At 48.1% G+C, this 20,676-nt stretch overlaps 1 protein-coding gene across 1 annotated transcript in view; it reads left to right on the forward strand.

Annotated features, from left to right (window-relative positions):
• The window catches only part of EPHA8 (EPH receptor A8), a 50,031-nt gene that overhangs the window by 24,675 nt on the left and 4,680 nt on the right, over window positions 1-20,676 (forward strand). The window contains exons 4-16 of the mRNA XM_072609233.1: window positions 7,114-7,269; window positions 7,890-8,225; window positions 8,975-9,099; window positions 9,207-9,369; window positions 11,327-11,423; window positions 13,376-13,443; window positions 14,388-14,552; window positions 15,795-15,980; window positions 16,422-16,483; window positions 17,526-17,735; window positions 18,229-18,378; window positions 19,166-19,356; window positions 19,732-19,896. Of these exons, the coding sequence (XP_072465334.1) occupies window positions 7,114-7,269; window positions 7,890-8,225; window positions 8,975-9,099; window positions 9,207-9,369; window positions 11,327-11,423; window positions 13,376-13,443; window positions 14,388-14,552; window positions 15,795-15,980; window positions 16,422-16,483; window positions 17,526-17,735; window positions 18,229-18,378; window positions 19,166-19,356; window positions 19,732-19,896 (2,074 nt within the window). The remainder of the gene's footprint in view (window positions 1-7,113; window positions 7,270-7,889; window positions 8,226-8,974; window positions 9,100-9,206; window positions 9,370-11,326; window positions 11,424-13,375; window positions 13,444-14,387; window positions 14,553-15,794; window positions 15,981-16,421; window positions 16,484-17,525; window positions 17,736-18,228; window positions 18,379-19,165; window positions 19,357-19,731; window positions 19,897-20,676) is intronic.

Genomic DNA, 20,676 nt, shown 5'->3' on the forward strand with positions numbered 1-20,676 from the left:
CATCACCCACTCCGTAATGTCTCTCATAAAGACATGCACAAATCAAATACAAAGACACCTTGTAGAGAAAGGCAGTCTTATCCTAAGGTATACACGGCCCTTGCCCAACAGTAGCCTTGGGAAAGAAATCAGAGAGCTGGGCACCTGAAGGCAGGGTCTATGGCAGCTGCTCTGACTCACCCAACCCCCATTCAGCAAAGTCAGCACTAAATTCCATGCACAAGATCCTGTAATAGGCATGACAGATACAAAGACACCACTGGACCAGTCGCTGTTCTCAAGGAACTTACATTCTACAGGATGCCTAAATTTTCCATCTGGGACAGTATCGATTTTTGGTAATCAGATGGCAGACAGCCCTCCTCCCATCACTTGAGAAATTTGAGTTGACTGGGGGAGGGGCAACAGAACAGGCCAAGGTCCCTACACCACTAAGGACTCTAAAGAGATGATGAAAGTGCAGTGGCCGACCAGTAGCTAACAGCTGGGGGAGTGGAGGGGAAGTAAGTGTGTGTGTGTGTGTGTGTGTGTGTGTGTGTGTGCGTGTGTGTGAATGTACCTGTGATACATCTGAAGAGAACGTACTAGAAGTATCTACATAGAGTAAAACCATGCAACTCCGTGGGCTGGACAGGGGGAGATACACAGACAGGAAGCCCCGCATGGATGAGTACAATGGAATTACCCCTATCAAGGAATAAACCCAGGTACCTGTGGGATTCCATATATCCTGAGTCCCCAGTTGATCCCATTAGATCTGGTGATCTCAACCTGCCCCAGATCAAAATGCCATAGGCTTCAATTCAATTCGTTTTGATTCAACCAGCATCTAATTAATGCCTACTTTGGGCAAAGCCCTGTGCTAGACCCTGGGAATACAAAGGTGTATTCTATACAGACCTTACTGTGAAGGAGCTCATAGTCCAGTGGAGAGAAGGAGGAGGAGCCATATAACAGTGATGGAAATCTGAAGGCAGGGAGAAAAGTTACCCCAGATTTCAGAATTGCTTAGTCCAGTGGCTTCTGCTCAGTGCTCATCCTTGATCTCTCTGTAGCATTTGAAGGTGTTCCAAAACCACTCCCTGTAGATATTCAGTCCTTTTTGGTTTTCCACGAAATTGCTTTCTCCTGGTTCTCCTCCTACAAGTCTGACCACTCCTTGGTCTCCATTGCTGGGTCATCTTCTACATCCCGTCCCCCCTCACTACAGGTTCTGCATGAAGCTATCTTGGGTGGTCTTTTCTTCCTCCTCCTTTTCCTCCTCCTCTCCCCCCTCTATCTACCTGTCTATCATTTGTCTATCTGTCTGTCTGCCCAGCTGTTTATCAACTTATGTCTGTATGTCTACCTTTGTATATCTGTATTTATCTGTTTATCGACCTATGTCTGTTATCTATCTCTCTAATCTCTGTCTTGCTGTCTGTCTATATCTATTTATCTATCTGTCCACCCATGTCTACGTATTAATCTACCTCTGTCCCTCTGTCTCTCTTCTGTCTTTCTCTGTCCCTCTGTCTCTCTGTCTCTCCCTCTCCTTTTCTGTCTCTGTCTCTCTATCCTTCTGTCTCTGGCTCTCTGTCTATCTCTGTGTCTCTATCTCTGTCTCTCTCCTCAGTAAGGGGAGGCAATGAACTAAATGGCCTCTGAAGTCTTTCTCCAGCCTTCCTTTTTCTGGAGCTAGCCATTGCCCTTGTCTGGTACCTTTCCCTGCCCAGTCTTGTCGCCTCCCTCCTCTCTGCCCTGCCCACCCCCCTTAGTAACTTCGTTCTGAACAAACAGAGCTGTGAGAAGCAGAGCCTCCCAGGGAAAGTTAGCTGCACAGCCCGCCAGGCCCCTTATCGCTGTTTGAGCAGCCAGAAACCTGCTCCATTTCCCAAGTCCCCTGGAGGAAGCCTCCTTCAGCCGCCCTCCACCCTTCCCCTAGAGCAGAGGCACAGAAAGAAAGCGGGGAGAGGGAACTGGGGAGGGAGCAGCCAGGCCCCATTGGGTCACCATCAGGAGGCCCCCTCCCGTACCCCTAGGCTCGTGCTGACGGCTCACTTCCCAAGCCGCCTGTTTCTGAGCTGGTCAGCCTCCCTGAAGGACGGCAAAAAGAAAGACCTAGAGCCCTGAGTCCAGCTGTGCCACTCACTTCTGGTATGACCATGCTCGTGCCCCTTTCTTCTCTTGGTCTCAGGCTTTTCCTTGGGCTCTGGCTTGGGCTACCTCACCTTCCAAGGTTAGTGTCTCTGAACCCATTCATTTAAGTGATGTGGCAAGTACAGGTAGAACTTTTAACTGTCACCTTGGAGACTGCCTTGTGGTCAGCCACATCTAGAGGCTTTCCGCGGACCGCCCAAGGATGTGAATCAAACCAGTAAGAACACAGACGCTGAGCTGGATGCAGCCTCTCTTTAATCTAGCCTCCTCATTCTACAATGGAGGGGCCTGAGGCCCAGAAATCTTAGGTGATCTGGCCAAAGTCACACAGCACAGGTGGGGCTCACCTGGATCTTCTGCCTCCCAGTCTGCTGATCCTGGGATCAAGTGACATGCCCTCCTCCCTGCCCCTCCCCCCTCCCCCCTCTACTTTAGAATGGGAAGAATGCTAGGAGAAGTGCCAGGTAAGCAAGTAGTGTCCCCAAACCTGGAGCCCAGCTTCCCTTCCCTCCTGTCACCCGGACGGAAGATATAAATCACCCTCCATGGCCCTAATCATCTTTCTATAAATATCAAAGGCTCATTTCTGAGCGGGATGGGAGGGGGGAGAGGGAAAGGAAGACGAGTTCTTTGGCCTTCCTGACTGTGTTTAAAATCTGATTTAGAATTAATTTCCTTTGGCCGTCCATAGCCGGACACCTTATTTGTCAAATCTAAAGCTGTTTGAATAGGAGAACAGAGGGGGGTTGGTCTCTAAGCAGCTGCTGGTGTGACCAGCAGGTCTGGGGACAGGGGGAGAACGGGAAATGGCTCTGTGCCAGGTGGGTGGGGGTGGTGGTGCACTCTGCTGGGCAGAGCCCCCCAGCTGGCCCTCTGCCAGAAGGCCCCGAGGCCCACATGTATTCCCCAGCCCATCCCTTCCTCAGACGAGGCCAGCCTGGCATTGGCCCAGAGCAACACCATCTGTCTCTGTCGATTAGTCCCCGACCTCAGCATCCAGATCTCTCACATCCCCCAGGGCTGGCGATTAGTATTGTTATTAAAGATTATTTTATTTTCATTGCTCAGATTAATCTGGCCCTGACATGTTATAACCATATGGGCATCAGCTGAGCACATTATAATCCCTTACTATTGGGATTCAAAAGGGGAAATTTCTAGGTTTCCATGACAGGCATATAAAAATACCAACTTTTGAATGAGTGATAAAATATTTGATCTGGGAGAGGCCCAGGGACATAGAATGTCAGAGCTGGGAGGGCCCTTAGAACATGGAATGTCTGAGCTGGGAGGGCCCTTAGAACATGGAATGTCTGAGCTGGGAGAGGCCTTAGAACACAGGAGGCCAGAGTTGGGAGGGGTCTTGGGACATGGAATGTCCAATCTGGGAGTGACCTTAGAGAATGTCATAGAGTCTTGGTGGGAGGGACTTTTAAAGTCATCCAGTCCAAATCCTTCACCAAGCATGAATTTGAGGGGATAAATCAACCTCTGTCATTAAGATCCTACTAAAATTTTATGATTCTAAAAAAGAATGAGGAGGATGCCATGGAGGCAACATTCTGGCTCTGGACTCAACATCCCTGGGATGATAAAAGGACCCTTCTGACATTAGATTAGATATCAGGATCATGGGAGCATAGATTGAGTGCTCAACTCCCTCATTTGACAGATGAGGAAACTGAGACCCAGAGAGAGGGACTTACCCAAAGTCATGTGCCTGACTAAATCCAGTGCCCTTCCCACTGTGCTGAACTGCCTCAAGACCTGGAACCTAGTACTGGCTCTGCTATCAATTAGCTGTGTGACCTTGGACAAGTAACTTTCCTTACCAGGGCCTCAGCTTCCTCCTTACCTGTTATCAAGGAGCTTATAATCTGATTGGGGAGAAAAGATCTCAAATATGAATCAGAGGATGATAAAGACAGGGTATTAATTATCTGGTAGCTATGTACTGAATAGGTCTGTTTGGGGGGAGAGAGATGTAAAGACGTGAAATTTTGTCTGAAAAAGATCTAGGCCTTTGGGTGGACCATCAATTCTGTATGAGCCAACAGTGTGACTTGGCAGCCAAGAAAACCTCATTTGACTGTCGTCCACTTGAAGGACTAAGGGGGGAGCAGCTCACTGCCCTCTTCCCTGGCCAGACAACATCTGGAGAATTGTGAACAGGTCAGGGCAGCAGCGCTTAGGAAGGACAGTGATAAGCCTTAGTGTCCACAGGAGGGTGGCCAGGGCCTTGAAAGACCTTGGATCCGTGACATGCAAGGATGATGGGAAGAAGCTGTGGATGTTAAGCCCGTGGCAGAGAAGACTTAGCAGGTGGACACGAGATTGTCCACAGCTGTTTGAAGGTTATTGTCCAGTCATTTGGGGCACATCCATGTCTTTGTGACCCCATTTGATGTTTTCTTGGCAAAGACACTGGAGTCGTCTGCTATTTCCTTCTGCAGCTCATTTTACAGAGGAGAATGCTGAGGCAAGCAGAGTGAAATGATTTGCCTAGGATCACACCGCTAGTAAGTGTCTGAGGTTGGATTTGAACTCCGGTCTTGCTGACTTTCCAGGCCCAGCACTTTTATCTACTGCACTGCCCCAAGTATTTGTAGGGCTCTCTTGTAAAAGAACAAATAGCCTTGCCTTGTCTGCAAAAGGCAGAACCATTATAGAGGACAGAAGGTACACAGAGGCAGGTTTTGACTTGAGGGTAGGATAAACTCTAAACCAAAGGACTATGGGCTGCCTCAAGAACTGGGGAGGCCCTTTTCCTCAGGAGGATTTCCTGCAAAGCTGGATGGCCACTTACCTGGGATATTGCAGAGAGAGGACCCTAGTGAAGGGAAGCTTGGACTGGGTGATCTCTGAGGGCTTTTCCCATCCTGGGATTGTACTGTTCTGTGACGATGCACCCAGAGTATAAGGCCAAGACCTTCTTCTCAAGGACTACTAAACTGAAAGACTGAGGCTGCTAAGTAAGAGCTTTCACCCTCTACTAGGCTGTAAGGTTCATGAGGGCAGGAACTCCTCTCTACTTTATACCTCCCCCAGAGCCTAGTACAATCCTCCATACAGTATAGGGAATTTACAAATATATATTAAGTGGAACTGACCTCTCTTCTGGCTCCAGGCCAGTCTCAAACATGAGAAAGCCCCTCCAGGTCAAGAGTAATAATTAAAATAATGAAACAAATTTCTGTAGCATGTTTAAGGTTTTCCTCCTAATGACCCTCTGAAATAAGCAGCACGGATATATGATTATGCCCATTTTATAGATGATAAAACTGAGGCTGAGAAAGTTGTTTACCCAAGATCACATAGACAGTAGAATGGGCCAGCAAAAGCTCAAACCTAGGGCTTCTGCCTCATTCTCTGATGTGTTTTACACTACAGTGGTCCACTGCTTAATAGTGATGTTCTGAACTCATCTGGGGGTTCTAAACAGTTCTATGAATGGCCAGTGGGTCTGGGATTTTCTCTGTATGTCTTCTTGGGGAAGTCAGGGGAGTAATTTCAGGACTTCATCGTACAGATTTTGGGACTTTCCTGCTTCCGCAGCTGAGAACTCATACCCTCTACTCATGGAGGGGGCTGCCACCATGTTCCTGGTTCTTCTCTTTATGAAAACGAGTGGAGGGTTGGTGAGTTGTGATATTTAGAACTGAAAGAGAAGTGGGAAATTATCTGATATAACACCCTTGGTAAGACCCAAAAAGGGAACATGACTCAGTGGTGATGACCCAAATTGTCAGTGGCAGGCCAGAATTTAAACCAGGTCCCTGCCCAGTGGAGGGATTGTTTGATAATAGATGTACTACAGAATCTAGAGGCCTCCTCAAGAGAAGTGGCAACAGGCTGGGGTCCAAGCCTATAAATGACCCATGTGCCTTAGTATTTCACCTCATGAACCTCTGTTTCCTATTCTGTGAAATGCGACTAGATTACCTCCTGGGATCCACTTAGTAGAATGAATGTGAGGACACTGAGAACAGGGGCTATATTAATTTCTTGTCTTCATATTACCCACATAGAGCACACAATTGTTTAATTTATTTAATCAAATTGAATTCTAGCTCAAATATTCTGTGTTCTAAGATCTTGCCCAACTCTAACATATTCTGTGTTCTTTTTTTAAAAATATGTTTATTGATTTTTTGTTTGTTTTTACATCATCTTTGTTTCCAAATATAATCTTACCCCCCATCTTGAGAGCCATCCCCTATAACAGAAAATAAAAAATAAAAACACAAAAAAACAGTTTGGTCCAACCCATCAACACATCAGTTACGTCCAACAGTATATATAGTCTTTTCCTCTTTGAAAAAAAAAAAAAAAAGCAGAGGGATATTCTCATAGCTCTTCTTCCAGGTCAAACTTGATTGCCATAATTATATAAAGTTCTGTTTTGATTTTGTTGAATACATAAGCTCCTTAAGACTAGGGATTGTTACATTCTTTGTAGTTGTATCCCTGGTGCCAACTATTTCATAGGCACTTAATAAATGCTCACTGATCCTTTGTTTATAACTATTGTTTTCCTGGTTCTGCTGACTTCACTTTGCCTTCGTTCATATAAGTCTTCTCATACTTCTCTGTATTCATCATATGCATTCTTCCTTTTGGTTCACTAATATTCCATCCTTCATGTACCTCAGTGTATAATAGTCTGTGTTTTAACACCATTTTCAGTTTTGACATTCTGTGTTCTGAGGACACTTTCATATCTAACACTACATTCAAATGTCTTTCTCCCAACCCCCAGCTCTGAACATTCTGTGCTCCAATGTCGCTTATAACTCTAATATTCCATTTTTTAATACTGTGAACTCTTGGGAGAAGAAGATTCCCATTTAGATAGTATCAACACGAGTTGCTCCTTCTGGTAAGATCGCTCTGAATGTCCATTAGCCAAGAAGGCTTTTTTGTTGCTTAGGACAAGACTGTTTACCTTGTCATCATCTCTTTCTCCCTCTGCAGCCTGTGAACTGGGGACTTACAAGTCAGCTCCCGGGGACCAGCTGTGTGCTAGGTGCCCCTTACACAGCCATGCTTCTACATCTGCAGCCCAGACCTGCCACTGTGACCTCAGCTATTACCGAGCATCCCTCGACCCTCCATCTGCAGCCTGTACTCGTGAGTACTCCTTCCACTTGGGGTGGAAGGTGAGGCCAGTCTATCCAGGGCACCCAAGACCTCTCTCCTCCTATTCACCAGCCTCAATAACCAACCTTTCAGATCCATTGGTCATTCAACCTTCAGACTTGGAGTTAAATTTCATCCAATATATGCTAAGTACCGTTATGTTCATGAGAGGGAGGTATGAAGTTTGGATAATAGATGGTCTTTTTCCCTCATGTTCCTTATAGTCTAGTGAGTAAATGTGATAGAAATAAGTAAAATATGACAAAGCCTGGTGGGTGTGGGCCAGGTCTCTGGGACCTTCTCGCTTAGTCCACAGGCCGAGTTACAGTGACCTGTAATGACGGTTTCACAGAACGTAAACATTGGCTATACTGCTCTACCTTGGGCAGAGAAAGAGAAGGAAACTTGGTTAGACCTTAGGGATAAGGGGTAGTCTCAGCACTTAGATTCTCTAGTCTGCTAGGGAGACACAGTCCATGGCCCCAGTGAGCTCTCTAGGGGCTGGAGAAGTCTGAGACAGAGCCAGATGAGCGTACCCAAATCCACCATATAAACCAAGCCACAACCGGAACTATAGCTGTGGCCTGGGGCTGGGTCTCTCTACTCCCTAGGGCCTCCCTCTGCCCCTGTGAACCTGATCTCCAGTGTGAATGGGACCTCTGTGACCCTGGAGTGGGACCCTCCCCTGGACAAGGGAGGCCGCAATGACGTCACTTACAACGCCATCTGCCGCCGCTGCTCCTGGGACCAGGGCCACTGCGAGACCTGCGGCAGTGGCACCCGCTTTGTGCCCCAGCAGATGAACCTGGTGCAGACAGTGCTGACGGTAGCCAACTTGCTCGCCCACATGAACTACACCTTCTGGATCGAGGCCGTCAATGGTGTGTCTGACCTCAGTCTGGAGCCCCGACGAGTCGCCTCCGTCAACATCACCACAAACCAGGCAGGTAGGAGGAGCATAGGGGCCCCATGCCTGGGGAGTTTGAGAGCTCAGAGTATGGGCTTGATACCAAGTAAACAACAAAGGAGTCCTCTGAGATGGCAGCTTGGTGGGTGGCCTTGGGGTATTTGGTCACTTGGTCTGGACAAGCACATCCTGGTTTAACAAGAGGAAAGGTAAGAGAATTGAAATAGCAGTGACCAAGAAACATAGTCATGGACTTAGAAGAGACCTTAAATTATAATTATAAAGGTTGGATGGTCCCTTAGGACACAGAATGTCAGAACTGGGAGAGACTTAGAACACAGAATGTCAGAACTGGGAGAGACTTAGAACACAGAATGTCAGAGCTGGGAGAGACTTAGAACACAGAATGTCAGAGTTGGGAGGAAGCTTAGAACAGGATATCAGAGCTGGGAGGGCCCTTAGAACATAGAACATCCGAGCTGGGAGGGATCTTAGAACATAGAATGTCAGCTCTGGGAGAAGCCTTGTAACAGAACATTAGACCTGTAAGAAGACCTTAGATTATAAGCTAGGATCTTCAAGACTTTCCATTCCATCCCCTACAGACCCACAGGTAAGAACATTGAGACATGATGACTGACCCAACTTCATACTTCAGAGCTAGGATTACAACTCATTGGGTTGGAGATGGGAAGGAAGTGTTTGCAAAGGCAGGACTCCAGAAAGGGGAGGGAAAGGCAAGTGACTTCATGATACCTTTCTAACGCCCCATGGCTTTGGCCCTTCTAGCCCCATCCCAAGTGGTATCCATCCGCCAGGAGCGAGCCGGGCAGACCAGTGTCACATTGCTCTGGCAAGAACCAGCCCAGCCTAATGGGATCATCTTGGAGTACGAAATTAAATACTATGAGAAGGTGAAGACAACAGGGCTGGGGGAGAGGGACCGAGGGTGGCAGGTGCAGGCATGGAGGGAGCTGACAAGGCCAGTCTCCTGAGCTCCTTTCTCCCTCCAACCTCCCAGGACAAGGAGATGCAAAGTTACTCCACCCTCAAGGCCACAACCACCAGGGCAACTGTATCTGGGCTGAAGCCTGGTACCCACTACGTGTTCCAGGTGCGGGCCCGCACTTCAGCAGGCTGTGGCCGCTTTAGTCCAGCCATGGAAGTAGAGACTGGAAAACCAAGTGAGTGTAAGGTGGGAGGCATGGAGCAGAGAGGCCCTGGAAGGGCAGAAGAGTCTCTGAGACACAGTCATATGCCCTGAGAAGGGTCCTTAAAACATAAAACTTCAGACTTAAAGGGCCATGGTGTAACAAGAAGGGACCACAGAATGTTTGCAGTAGAAGGAAACCCAGAGCATAAAATGCAAATGACAATTGCTAACTTATAATATGAAGCTTTACCTATATAGTCTACATGTATTTGATATACAACAGCTGTACAAGATTGATGACATTATATCAATTTAAAGATGAGGAAACTGAGCCTAAGAGAAGTTAAATGACTTGCCCAGGGTGTGTCAGATATTAAGTATCTGAGGCAGGATTTGAACTTATGACTTCCTGAATTTGAGTCTTGCCCTCTATCCATTATGCCAGATGGACAGTTACAGCTGGGAGGAGTCTTAGAACATAAAATAAAAACAGAGAATGTTAGAGCTAGAAAGGACCAGAAAGCATAGAATGTCACAGGTGGGAGGGATGTTAGAACCTAGAACCTTAAAGCTGGGAGGGACCTCTGAACATAGAATGTTAGAGCAGGGAAGTACTTCAGAACATAGAATCTCACAACAAGTGGGACCACAGAACACAGGATGTCAGAGCTGGGAGGAGCCTTAGAACATACAATGTCAGAGCTGGGAGGGATCTTAGAATACAGAATGTCAGAGCTAGGAGGGCCTTAGAACACGGAATATCAGAGCTAGGAGGCCCTTAGAACACAGAATGTCAGAGCTAAGAAGCCCTTAGAACACGGAATGTCAGAGCTAGGAGGCCCTTAGAACACAGGATGTCAGAGCTAGGAAGCCCTTAGAACACAGAATGTCAAAGCTGGGGAGGCCCTCAGACTATTGCTTGCTAAAGCATAGCATATTAGATGAGGAAAGGACATTAGAGACTGTCCAGCATAAGCTGCTCATTTTAGAGGACGCTAAGGCAGAGAGATGTGCCCTGCATGGAAATACAAGACTTCATTCCAGAAGTCTGGCCTGAGAAGAGTCAGTGAGAGGTACAGGCAAGATCCTGGTCAGGCTTCTTTAACCACCTCCTCACAGCAATGCCAGGAAGGAATGAGGGCAGGGATTTCTGGCTCCCCTGAAGCCCGGCGGGGAAAGGGGTCATGCCAAGCCAGGCCTAGAACCCAGGTCACCACCTCCTAGTCCACTCTGCCCTATGCCGTGGTGCCATTCTCACTTCCCACCCATGTCAGTGGGCTCTGGATAAGGAACTGAATTCCTCCATTAATTCAGTAAACATTTATTAAGCTGCATACGAGGAGCTGTGCTAGGCTTTAGGAATGAAAGGACAAATGAAATCCAGTTGCTCTCCCTTAGCGCACATTCTTCACATACAGGGATAAGTATGAAATACAGGTATGCATCTAGGTGGCCAAGTGATAGAGCTCTGGACTCGGAGTCAGCAAAACTGGCTTCAGATCCTGAATCAGCTACTTACTAACTGTGTGACCCAGGGAATGTCACTTAACCCTGATTTGCCTCAGTTTCCTCATCTGTAAAATGAGAATAAGAACAGGCTGACCTCTCAGGGTTACTTTAAGGATTGTGAAGTGCCTTGAAAACCTTAAAGTGCTCTAGAAATGTTGGCCATTTTCATTATAGAAAGAACATAAGCTCAAAATTTGAATTGAGAGAGGCTTCTAACAAGACACTGGGGAGATAAATTGCAAGAGCCTTCAGGGCAGTGACTTTTTGCCTCTTCTTGTATCCTCTGTGCTCAGCACAGTGCCTGGTCTCCAGTAGGATCTTAATCACTGTTTATTGATTGATTCCTGATTGATTTTCATGAGATGTTCAAATCTGAGTTGCACATGCGGGCACAGGCGAGGCAGAGGGAATTTTCTCTCCCTCCTTTGTCTCTGCCCATGTCAGCTGGGTTAGCTGATGGTGCCTCCTGCGTCCCATAGCAGGGCTCCGCTATGACACCAGAACCATCGTGTGGATCTGCTTGACGCTCATCACCGGTCTGGTCATCCTTTTGTTACTGCTCATCTGCAAGAAGAGGTAGGTGGGGCCTCTGATGCTCTCCTGCCCCCTCTCGTTACTGCCATCCTCTCCTCTACATACCAGGCCTCACACCAGGCCTTCATGGACCCAGGGCTCTACTGTCCGTGTCTGTGAAGATTGTCTGTATATTTGTTTTGTAGTCTACAGCTTCCTCTGTTCCCATCTGCCCTCCTCCCTTTCTGTTTCTGTTCCTACCCCCTCATTTTCCAAGCTCAGCCTGAAAATACAGCCCTGGCGTTAGAGGCAGACGTTGGTAAAACAATGCTTAAGGGATGGGGCTTCATATTTAGATAGTGATGATAATAGCTAGCCTTTAGATACAGCTTTAAGATTTGGAAGCAGTTTATAAAATCTTATCTGATTTGATTGTCACAACAGCCCTGGGAGATAGTGCTGCCATTGTTTCCATTTTACAGGTGACAAAACTGAGGACCACAGAGGTTAAGTGACTTGCCCAGGGTCCTACATCAAGTAGTTGTCTCAGACTGGATTTGAACCTGATCAGGCCTTCCTGACTCCAGGTCCAGTACTCTATCCACTGTTTCACCTAGCTCAAATTCTAGAATTTTAGAGCAGGGAGAGACATCAGAACATAGAACGTCAGAGCTAGGGGGGCACTTAGAACACAGGATGTCAGAGCTGGGAGAACCCTTAGAACACAGGATGTCAGAGCTGGGAAGGTCCTTAGAACCCTGAATGTCAGAACTCAAAGGATCCTTAGAACACAGAATGTCAGTTCTGGGAGGATTCTTAGGACAAAAATGTTAGTGCTCAAAAGGAACTTAGAACTCGAATTTCAGAGCCATGTGCCCTTATGGCACAGAAGTCATAGTTGAGAGGGCTTTTGGACATAGAATGTCAGAAATGAAAAGAGCCTTAGAACATAAAATGGACTTAGAAAAGAATGTACGCTAAAATGAATTTGAGAAAAATTGTTAGAACATTTAATGTCAGAGCTGGGAAGAATTTTAGAACATAACATAGGAGAACATGGAATTTCAGAGCCGTGATGGACCACAGAAAAGAATATCAACTGAAATGGGTCATAGGATGTATTATTAGAACATAGAATGTTGGGGCTGGGAGGAATCTTGGAACACGTTAGAACGTTGTTCACATTAGAACATAGAATGTTAGACCATAGAATATTGGAACAACGCTAGACCTTAAAATAAAATGAAATGGATCTTAGTGCATAATATTAGAACGTTAAATGTTGAAGGTGGAAGGGACCACAGAATGTCACTCAACTTAAGAGACCATTTAGTTCAACTTCTTAATTCAACAGGTGGGGAATGAAAGAGCTCAAGAAAAGAGGGGACCATCTCAAGATCCTAGAACTTGATAGGGGCAGAGTCAGGACTACACCCCAGGTCTCCTGACCCCCCAGTCCAGGACATCTTCTACTCCATCACACTTAGCAAGAGTCAGGGTTAGTCAGAGGAGACCTGGAGCAGAAACCTCAATGAGGCCTGGTCAGGCAAGGGGACTGTAGGTTCAATGGAGAGGAGAGAACATGTGGCAGTCATGGAAAAAATTATATTCTTCAAGATTTGGAGGTCTCAGTAGAGAATTTTTGCTTTACCTAAGATCTAGAAAAACTAGGGAAGAAGAGAGAGAGAGATTTCAAAGAACCTCCTAAGAAAATTGGAGGGGAGTTCTGTGTTTGAAAGAAGAGATTTGGAGGAAGCAAATGCTGGTAGCCAGTGCACAGGTGATAGGAGCAGCAAAGAAGCCTACCAAAAGACAATCCCACGTCTAAGTCTAGAATCCCATCCCAGATGGGAGTGAGGCTGTGGGATCACTTGTGGCAGACATCCTAGATTTTCATCTGGGACAATGGCATTGGTGGGGTGGGGAGGCCACTGGAAGACAGAGGAAGGGATGGAAGGAACTAGGAACTAGGAGGCCAAGGTTGACTAAGGAACAACGAGTCCCTTTTCTCCCAGGCACTGTGGCTACAGCAAGGCTTTCCAGGACTCTGATGAGGAGAAAATGCACTATCAGAACGGGCAGGGTAAGTAAGTATAAGGGGCCTCAGAGATAGGGATGAGGGGAAGGGGAAGGAGGGATGAGGGGAAGGGGAAGGAGGGCTGAGGTCCCAATCCCCCCTCCCCAGCTGATCCTGGAGGAGGGCATCAGAGCAAGGAAGCTGAGTCCTCTAGAGAAACTTCCAAAATCAAGGACCTTCCTGCCCCCACCCCAAAGCTTCTTCTGTGTCTTTTGAGTGCTGTAGGTAGAACACCAGATCCTGCAGAGATGTCCATGATCTGATATAGACCCCAAGATGTTAGAGGCCAGCTCTTTGAATTTTATAAAGAGAAAACAAAGCCCTAAAGAGGACCCTCAGGACCCCCTAGGAACCTCAGGACTCTCCAGAGACCCCAAGAGACTATAGGCTAAGCCCCAAACACTGCCAGGAGGCCTTGTGTCATTTGGATAAGAGAAAATGGATGAGAGGCATGAGAGCTCATTTAGCATTTGAAGGGATGCCATGGGAAAAAGGAATCAGACCTATTTGCCTTGGGGCCAGAGGACAGAACTAGGGGTGGTGTGTGGAAATTACATAGATGCAGATACTGGCCTAATATAAATGGGAAATAATTAACTTTCTAATGATGAGAGCTGTCAAAAGGTGAAATGGCTTTCAGGTAGTGAGCTTTATGTTACTGGAGGTTTCCATGTCAAATGTTGTAGAGAGAATTCCTGTTCATCTATGGGTTACACCAGATGACCTCTGGGGTCAACTCTGGAGAATCTATGGCCCTTGGTAGATTGCCTGACTCCACAGAGACACTCCCCAGATCCCATAGCCCTTCTGTGTCAGGAGGTCCCTCCAGCGGAGAATTGCAGGAAGGGGTCCAGTCCCATTAGGGAAAGGGGAGGCTATGGAGGGCCCCATCAAAGAATGGATCCTCCTAGAATGGTACTAAGAGGCATCTTCCTCCTCCCTTTCTCTAGCCCCTCCCCCAGTCTTCCTTCCCCTGCACCATCCCCCTGGGAAGATCCCTGAACCCCAGTTCTATTCAGACCCTCACACCTATGAAGAACCTGGGCGAGCCCGGCGTAGCTTCAGTCGTGAGATTGAGGCTTCCAGGATCCATATTGAGAAGATCATTGGTTCTGGTGAGAACCTGAGGGGAGCAGGGCTGGGGTATATGGGGGTTCTGACTGGGGAGGGTGAAGGGATGTGAGCATATGTACCTTTCCCTCGTGAGCACAGCAGCCGTGATTCAAGTGAGCCTTTCAGGGCTGGCCAGCGTAGCTTGGAAATGGTGCATTGGCTTACTGCCTCTGCCATTTACCACCCATATGACTTTGTCAGGCCTCAGTCTGGGTCTCTGTTTCTTCATTTGTAAAAAATAATGAAGTTGGACTAAGGTCCTTGGCAAATCTAAAATGCAATACTCCTCTAATCCAGTGGAGAACGGCAAGGTTAGGGGGTCTGAAATTTCAGTCACCATGGTTTGCTTTCTCTCTTCTTGGCACATACCATACGCATGGTGGAAAGAGCCTGTGCTCAAAAGACAGGGGATCTGGGTTTAAATCCAACCTGATACTTACTAAACGTGTGGCCAGGTACAAGTCACTTTAATCCCTCTACACCTCAGTTTCCTCATCTGTAAAATGAGGTTAGATTAGATGATCTCTAATGTGCCTTCCCATTCTCAGTCTGCTAGCCTATAGACCCATGCCTATATGGACTCATTAGTAGCACCAGGCATGGCCCTGCCAACTCCTCCTAATTGCCATAACCATGGACAGGGAACCCAAGGCTAAGACGTTGTCTTCCAGACTCTTAACTTCTTCCCATTAAGCATTGCCCTTCCCACACTAGACTACAGATCATTCATTATCTACACTTCCATTGCTTTAGCAAGCTCAGGTTTCTCTAAACCAAGGCCAATCTCCATGATCCACCACCATTTACTATCCACCAGCCTCGGTGGTGCAATGAATAGAACGCTGGGCTTGGAGTCAGAAAGACTCATCTTCCTGAGTTCAAATCCAGCTTTACCTCCTAGCTGAGTGACCCTGGGCAAGTCACTTAACCCTGTTTGCCTCAGTTTCATCATCTGTAAAATGAGCTAGAGAAGGAAATAGCAAAACACTCCAGTATCTTTGCCAAGAAGTAGGGTCACAAATATTTGAACACAACTGAAATGACTCAACAATAAACAAACCAACTTGTAGTCAATGCAGAGCTCCCCAGTGGAATCACCATCTTTCTGTCCTGTACCCCTCACTTCTCAGTGAAGTAAGCTTTCCTATACAGTAGGGGCTGAGGGACATTAATAGAGATTGAGGAACAGCAGAGGCCAAGGGAGGAGGCTGATGAAGAGCTCACTGCCTCCCTGGCACCCTCAGGTGAGTCTGGAGAGGTATGCTATGGACGTCTGCGGATGCCAGGGCAGCGAGAGGTGCCAGTAGCTATCAAAGCCCTGAAGGCAGGGTCCTCAGAGCGCCAACGGCGAGACTTCCTCAGTGAGGCATCCATCATGGGACAGTTTGACCACCCCAACATCATCCATCTTGAGGGTGTTGTCACCCGAGGTGAGTACCTTGGGAATCCCCAAATACCCATCCTCACCCTCCTTGGGTCTACATCACCACCCCCCCCAAGAGAAACTTCTTCCCCTCCTAACTACTTAAGGGAAAATAATTCAAAAGGCTAAGAGAAGGCTCAGTGTCTTGGCCCAGCCGAGGTTCACTGAGCTGCCCTATTTTGGCTGGGCTCTTTGTTGACTCTATGGGCCTCCCTGTATTGAATACCAAATAGCTTCCATCCACACAGTTGGAAGTCAGCTCTGAGAAGAGGGCCTTAAGGTTGACTTTCCTTGGATATTTTCTGCCTGGAGCTTTTGACTTCTTCAGAGCCTCAGCCATGGTTAGGAACCCCAAAGGACTTGTGGAATGTGGGAGAACCTGGAATGAGCATGATGGGGAGGTAGGACCCCCCCAAGAGAGCTGTCCCTCTCTGTCTCCCCTGCCCAGGCCGCCTGGCAATGATTGTGACTGAATACATGGAAAACGGCTCCCTGGATTCTTTCTTGAGGGTATGTGACTATCCCCCATTCCCTACCTCCATCCATTGGCCCCCTTGCCTGCTCAGAGACCTGGGGAAAAGTAGAACTCTTCAGAAGCTTGGAGGAGATATGGATATCCCCATAACCAGTGGTACCCTCTGACCGGGTCCTCTGATCTAGCTAGACCTAGGAGGAAGACAAGCCAGGGCAGTAGTGACTGGGAATCAGCACACCTGCCTGGGTTCTTGTCCTAACTCGCTAGCCTTAGCCTGAGCAAGCCATATCCCCTCTCTGTGACTGTTTCCCTATCTGTAAAATGAATGGGTTAGACCAATCACTCATGTGCCTTTCAGTTTTTCATTTTGGATTTGGTGATGAGACAGTAGGAATTAATGTGATGTAGTGGAAAAACCATTGGCATGGAACCTGGAAGACCTGGATTTGCGAATGTTTCTACAGATTATAGACTGTGGGTGTGGCCTTAGGCAGATCATTCCTCCTCATCTGCTTAAGAAGGGAGTGAGGCTGTCTTCTCCAGCTCCCAGGTTCTGTAGCTTAGCATCCCACTCTGCCCCAACAGTCAGTGGCTTCTTCTCTGTCCATTTGGGGCTCCCTTCCCGCACTGATTGTGGGATCCTCTAATTCCAAAGGGCAGGGGATGGGTGGGAGTCGTAGAGGCAGGCTGATCAGGCTAGCTCCCATCTACCCGCATTAGGAGAAACTCCTCCTTTCCCCGTGGGATCTCTGTCCTCTTGCCTAGGCTGAGAAATATGTACACAGGCAATGTTCAGAGGCTTTGTCCAGAAGCTGAAAAGAAAAGGACAAAGGAAAGAAGGGAGGGAGCAAGGAAAGGAAGGAGGGAGGAAAAGAGGGAGGGAAAGAAAGGGGAGGAAGAGAAGAGAAGGTGGGAGGGATGGTGAGATAGAAGGAGGAAAAAGGAGAAGGGGAGGGGGGAGGGAAGGAAGGTGGGAAGGTGGGAGGAAGGACCAAATTAGCTGGTGCCCTGGGTCAGGCAGTGGCAGCCCTTGGCTAAAGCCAGCCTAAGGCTGCCAGGCCTCTCTCTTCCCCTCAGACCCATGATGGGCAGTTCACCATCGTGCAGTTGGTGGGTATGCTGCGAGGAGTGGGCGCTGGCATGCGCTACCTCTCTGACCTAGGCTACGTCCATCGAGATCTGGCTGCCCGCAATGTCCTGGTCAACAGCCAGCTGGTGTGCAAGGTGTCTGACTTTGGCCTGTCTCGTGTCCTGGAGGACGACCCTGATGCTGCCTACACCACTACGGTGGGTGGCCAGTGCCCCTCGGTTGCACGGGGCTTTCTCCTCCCCTAAGCTTGGAGCAACTTCCAGATTGGTGGCCTTAACTCCTTTCTGTGTTACTCCCCTCCAACTCCGATAGTAGAACAATCACAGCTTCGGGAGTGCTCTGAGGGTCCTCTTCTAACCGTGCCCTTGGCATCCTTTAGTGACTCCACATGGTGTAGTGGAAAGAACCCTGGCCTTAGAATGAAAAGATCTAGGTTCAAAGTCTTCCATTTACTGACTGCAGGACCTTGGACAAGTCATTATCCCTCTGTGGGCCTCAGTTTCCTCCTCTGGACTGGATGAACTGTTAATGCTTACCAGCTTAGACAGGCTCTGACCTCCCACTGGCCCCTAACCAGCCTCAGCCACTCTCCCACATCTTCTCTCCCATTCCTTGGGTGCACAGCTTAGGTTTGGTCAGTGTGAGGGAGCCTTCCACTACTAACCCATCTCTGTCCTCTTCCTGTCTTAGGGTGGCAAGATTCCTATCCGCTGGACGGCCCCTGAAGCCATTGCCTTCCGCAAGTTCTCCTCTGCCAGTGATGTGTGGAGTTTTGGGGTGGTGATGTGGGAGGTGCTGGCCTATGGGGAGCGGCCATACTGGAACATGACGAACCGTGATGTAAGTATCCAGCCTGGGAAAGGAATGAAGATGAATGTGGAAGGTCAAGGAGCCAGGGGAAAGAGGATTGAGGGTGAAGTGTGGATCATGGAAACAGCATGAATTCACAAGACATAGCAGGAAGGAATTTTAAATGTAATTTTTTTTATCCAACCTGCTCATTTTCCAGAGGAGGAAACTGAGACCCAGAAGCTAAATGACTTGCCCAAGAACACACAGGGGATAAGAAACAGAGTAAAAATTCCAAGTGAGGTCCTCTCATTCCCAAGTCCAGTTTAGCGACCAGTGCACCAGCCAGATCCCCAGCTAGAGTCCAAATCAAATCACTCAGAACGCATTTGCCCTGAGCAAGTCACTTAACCCTCAATTGCCTCTGAAAATGAAAAATAAAATGAGTAGGGTTGACCTAGATATTCTCTAGTGAGGGGAAGATGTTGGATAGAGAAGCTATGGAGGGAGGGAGTTGGCTGGGGAGAGGTAAAGTAGCAGAGAGGCCAGCTGAGGGCCAGAGAGAAGCTAAGGAGAGCCTGGAAAGGAAGTTTGGTGGATGAGAAGTTCTCGAGGGTAGGAAGCCTGGTGGGAAGTCAGGACAAAAGAGGCCTTTTGAGGTGAGGTGAGGTAGGGAGGCAGGAAGAAGGAGAGCTGGTAAAAGAGGCAGCCAGGCCAGAGATAGAGGGCAGGCAGGAGGGGAAGAGAAAGGCTGCTCAGGGGCTGGAGGAAGTAAGTAGGATGGGAAGGGAATGATACCAGGACGAAGCAGCATCCCAGTGCCTCCCCTGCCCCCCAGGTCATTAGCTCAGTGGAGGAAGGGTACCGCCTGCCAGCCCCCATGGGCTGTCCCACAGCCCTCCACCAGCTCATGCAGGACTGTTGGCAGAAGGAGCGGAGCCAGAGGCCACGTTTCCCCCAGATTGTCAGCATCCTTGACTCACTCATCCGCAATCCCGAGACTCTCAGGGTCACTGCCACAGTGAACAGGTACCATCCCTGCCCCGTTGATGCCATGTGGTGTGGTGGCAAGAGTCCTGGATTTAGAGTCCAAAGACCTGGGTTCAAATCCCAGCTCACCTGTTATCTCTTCCCCTCTGTGAGCTCTCAAGTCCCTTTTCTGTAAAATAAAGGAACTGGGTTCTCTTAAGATTCTCTGAGATCCTTCCACCTCTCGTCACCATAAGCCCAGTCTGGAATCCCCTTGGGTCACTGCTGAGCAGAGGAGCCAGAGACTGACTTCAGCCAGGGAATAGGGAAGCCTGCGACTTTGGGCCCCACCCAGGTCAAACTCCCCCAAGAACTGATTCTCAGATAATGCAAGTCCTGCCCTGCACTACTCACCAGGCATTCCTCTGTCCTCAGGTGCCCACCCCCAGCCTTTGCTCGGAGCTGCTTTGACCTTCGAGGTGGGGGTGGTGGCGTCACCGTGGGGGACTGGCTGGACTCCATCAGGATGGGTCGGTACCGGGAACACTTTGCAGCAGGCGGCTACTCATCTTTAGGCATGGTGCTGCGCATGAATGTCCAGTGAGTATAAACCAGGGTGGGCCCAGCCCAAGGGGCAGGGATATGGAAGGAGGCAGGATGATATGGTGGGGGAAAAAAGCCAAACCCAAGAGTCAGGAAGTCTTGGTTTAAATCAGTCCCTCCTTTGTACAACTGACTAGTTATGCCAAGTCAGGAAGTCATTATTAAATGCCTACCATGTGCTGGCCCCATGCCAAGTACTGAAGCTACAAAAAATGACAAAAGATGGTCCGCCCTCCAGGAGCGGGGAAACAACATGCAAATAATGACATACAAGCAGGGTGCCCTGGAGATATTCTCAGAGGGAAGGTGCTAGAATGGAGGGAGATGGGGAAGGCTTCCTGTAGAAAGTAGGGTTTTAGCTGGAACTTAGAGGAAGTCAGAGGACTTAGGTGGGACAGAGAAGGAGGATGAGAATTTCAGGCTTGAGGGAACAGCGGGTAAAGATGCAAGGAGAGAGATGGACTGGAGGTGATCAGGGCCACTGGATCATGGAACAAGACGTTTTTCACTTAGGTTTTCTTATTCGTAAAATAAGACAGGTGGAGTCAGGGATTTCTAAGATTCCTCCTAGTTCTAAGTCAGGGGTTCTTAACCTGAGATCTCTGAATTTGTTTGATTTTTTATAATATATTTTGACAACTGTTTCAATATTTGTTTGCTTCATAATTCTATGCATTATTTTACGCATTTGAAAACATTATTCTGAGAAGTGCATAGACTTTGTCAGAATGACCACCAAAAGGAAGGTCTGTGACACAGAGAAAAGTTAAGAATCAC

This window comes from Notamacropus eugenii, chromosome 5, assembly GCF_028372415.1.
Source record: "Notamacropus eugenii isolate mMacEug1 chromosome 5, mMacEug1.pri_v2, whole genome shotgun sequence".
In the NCBI taxonomy this organism is placed as follows: Eukaryota; Metazoa; Chordata; class Mammalia; order Diprotodontia; family Macropodidae; genus Notamacropus; species Notamacropus eugenii.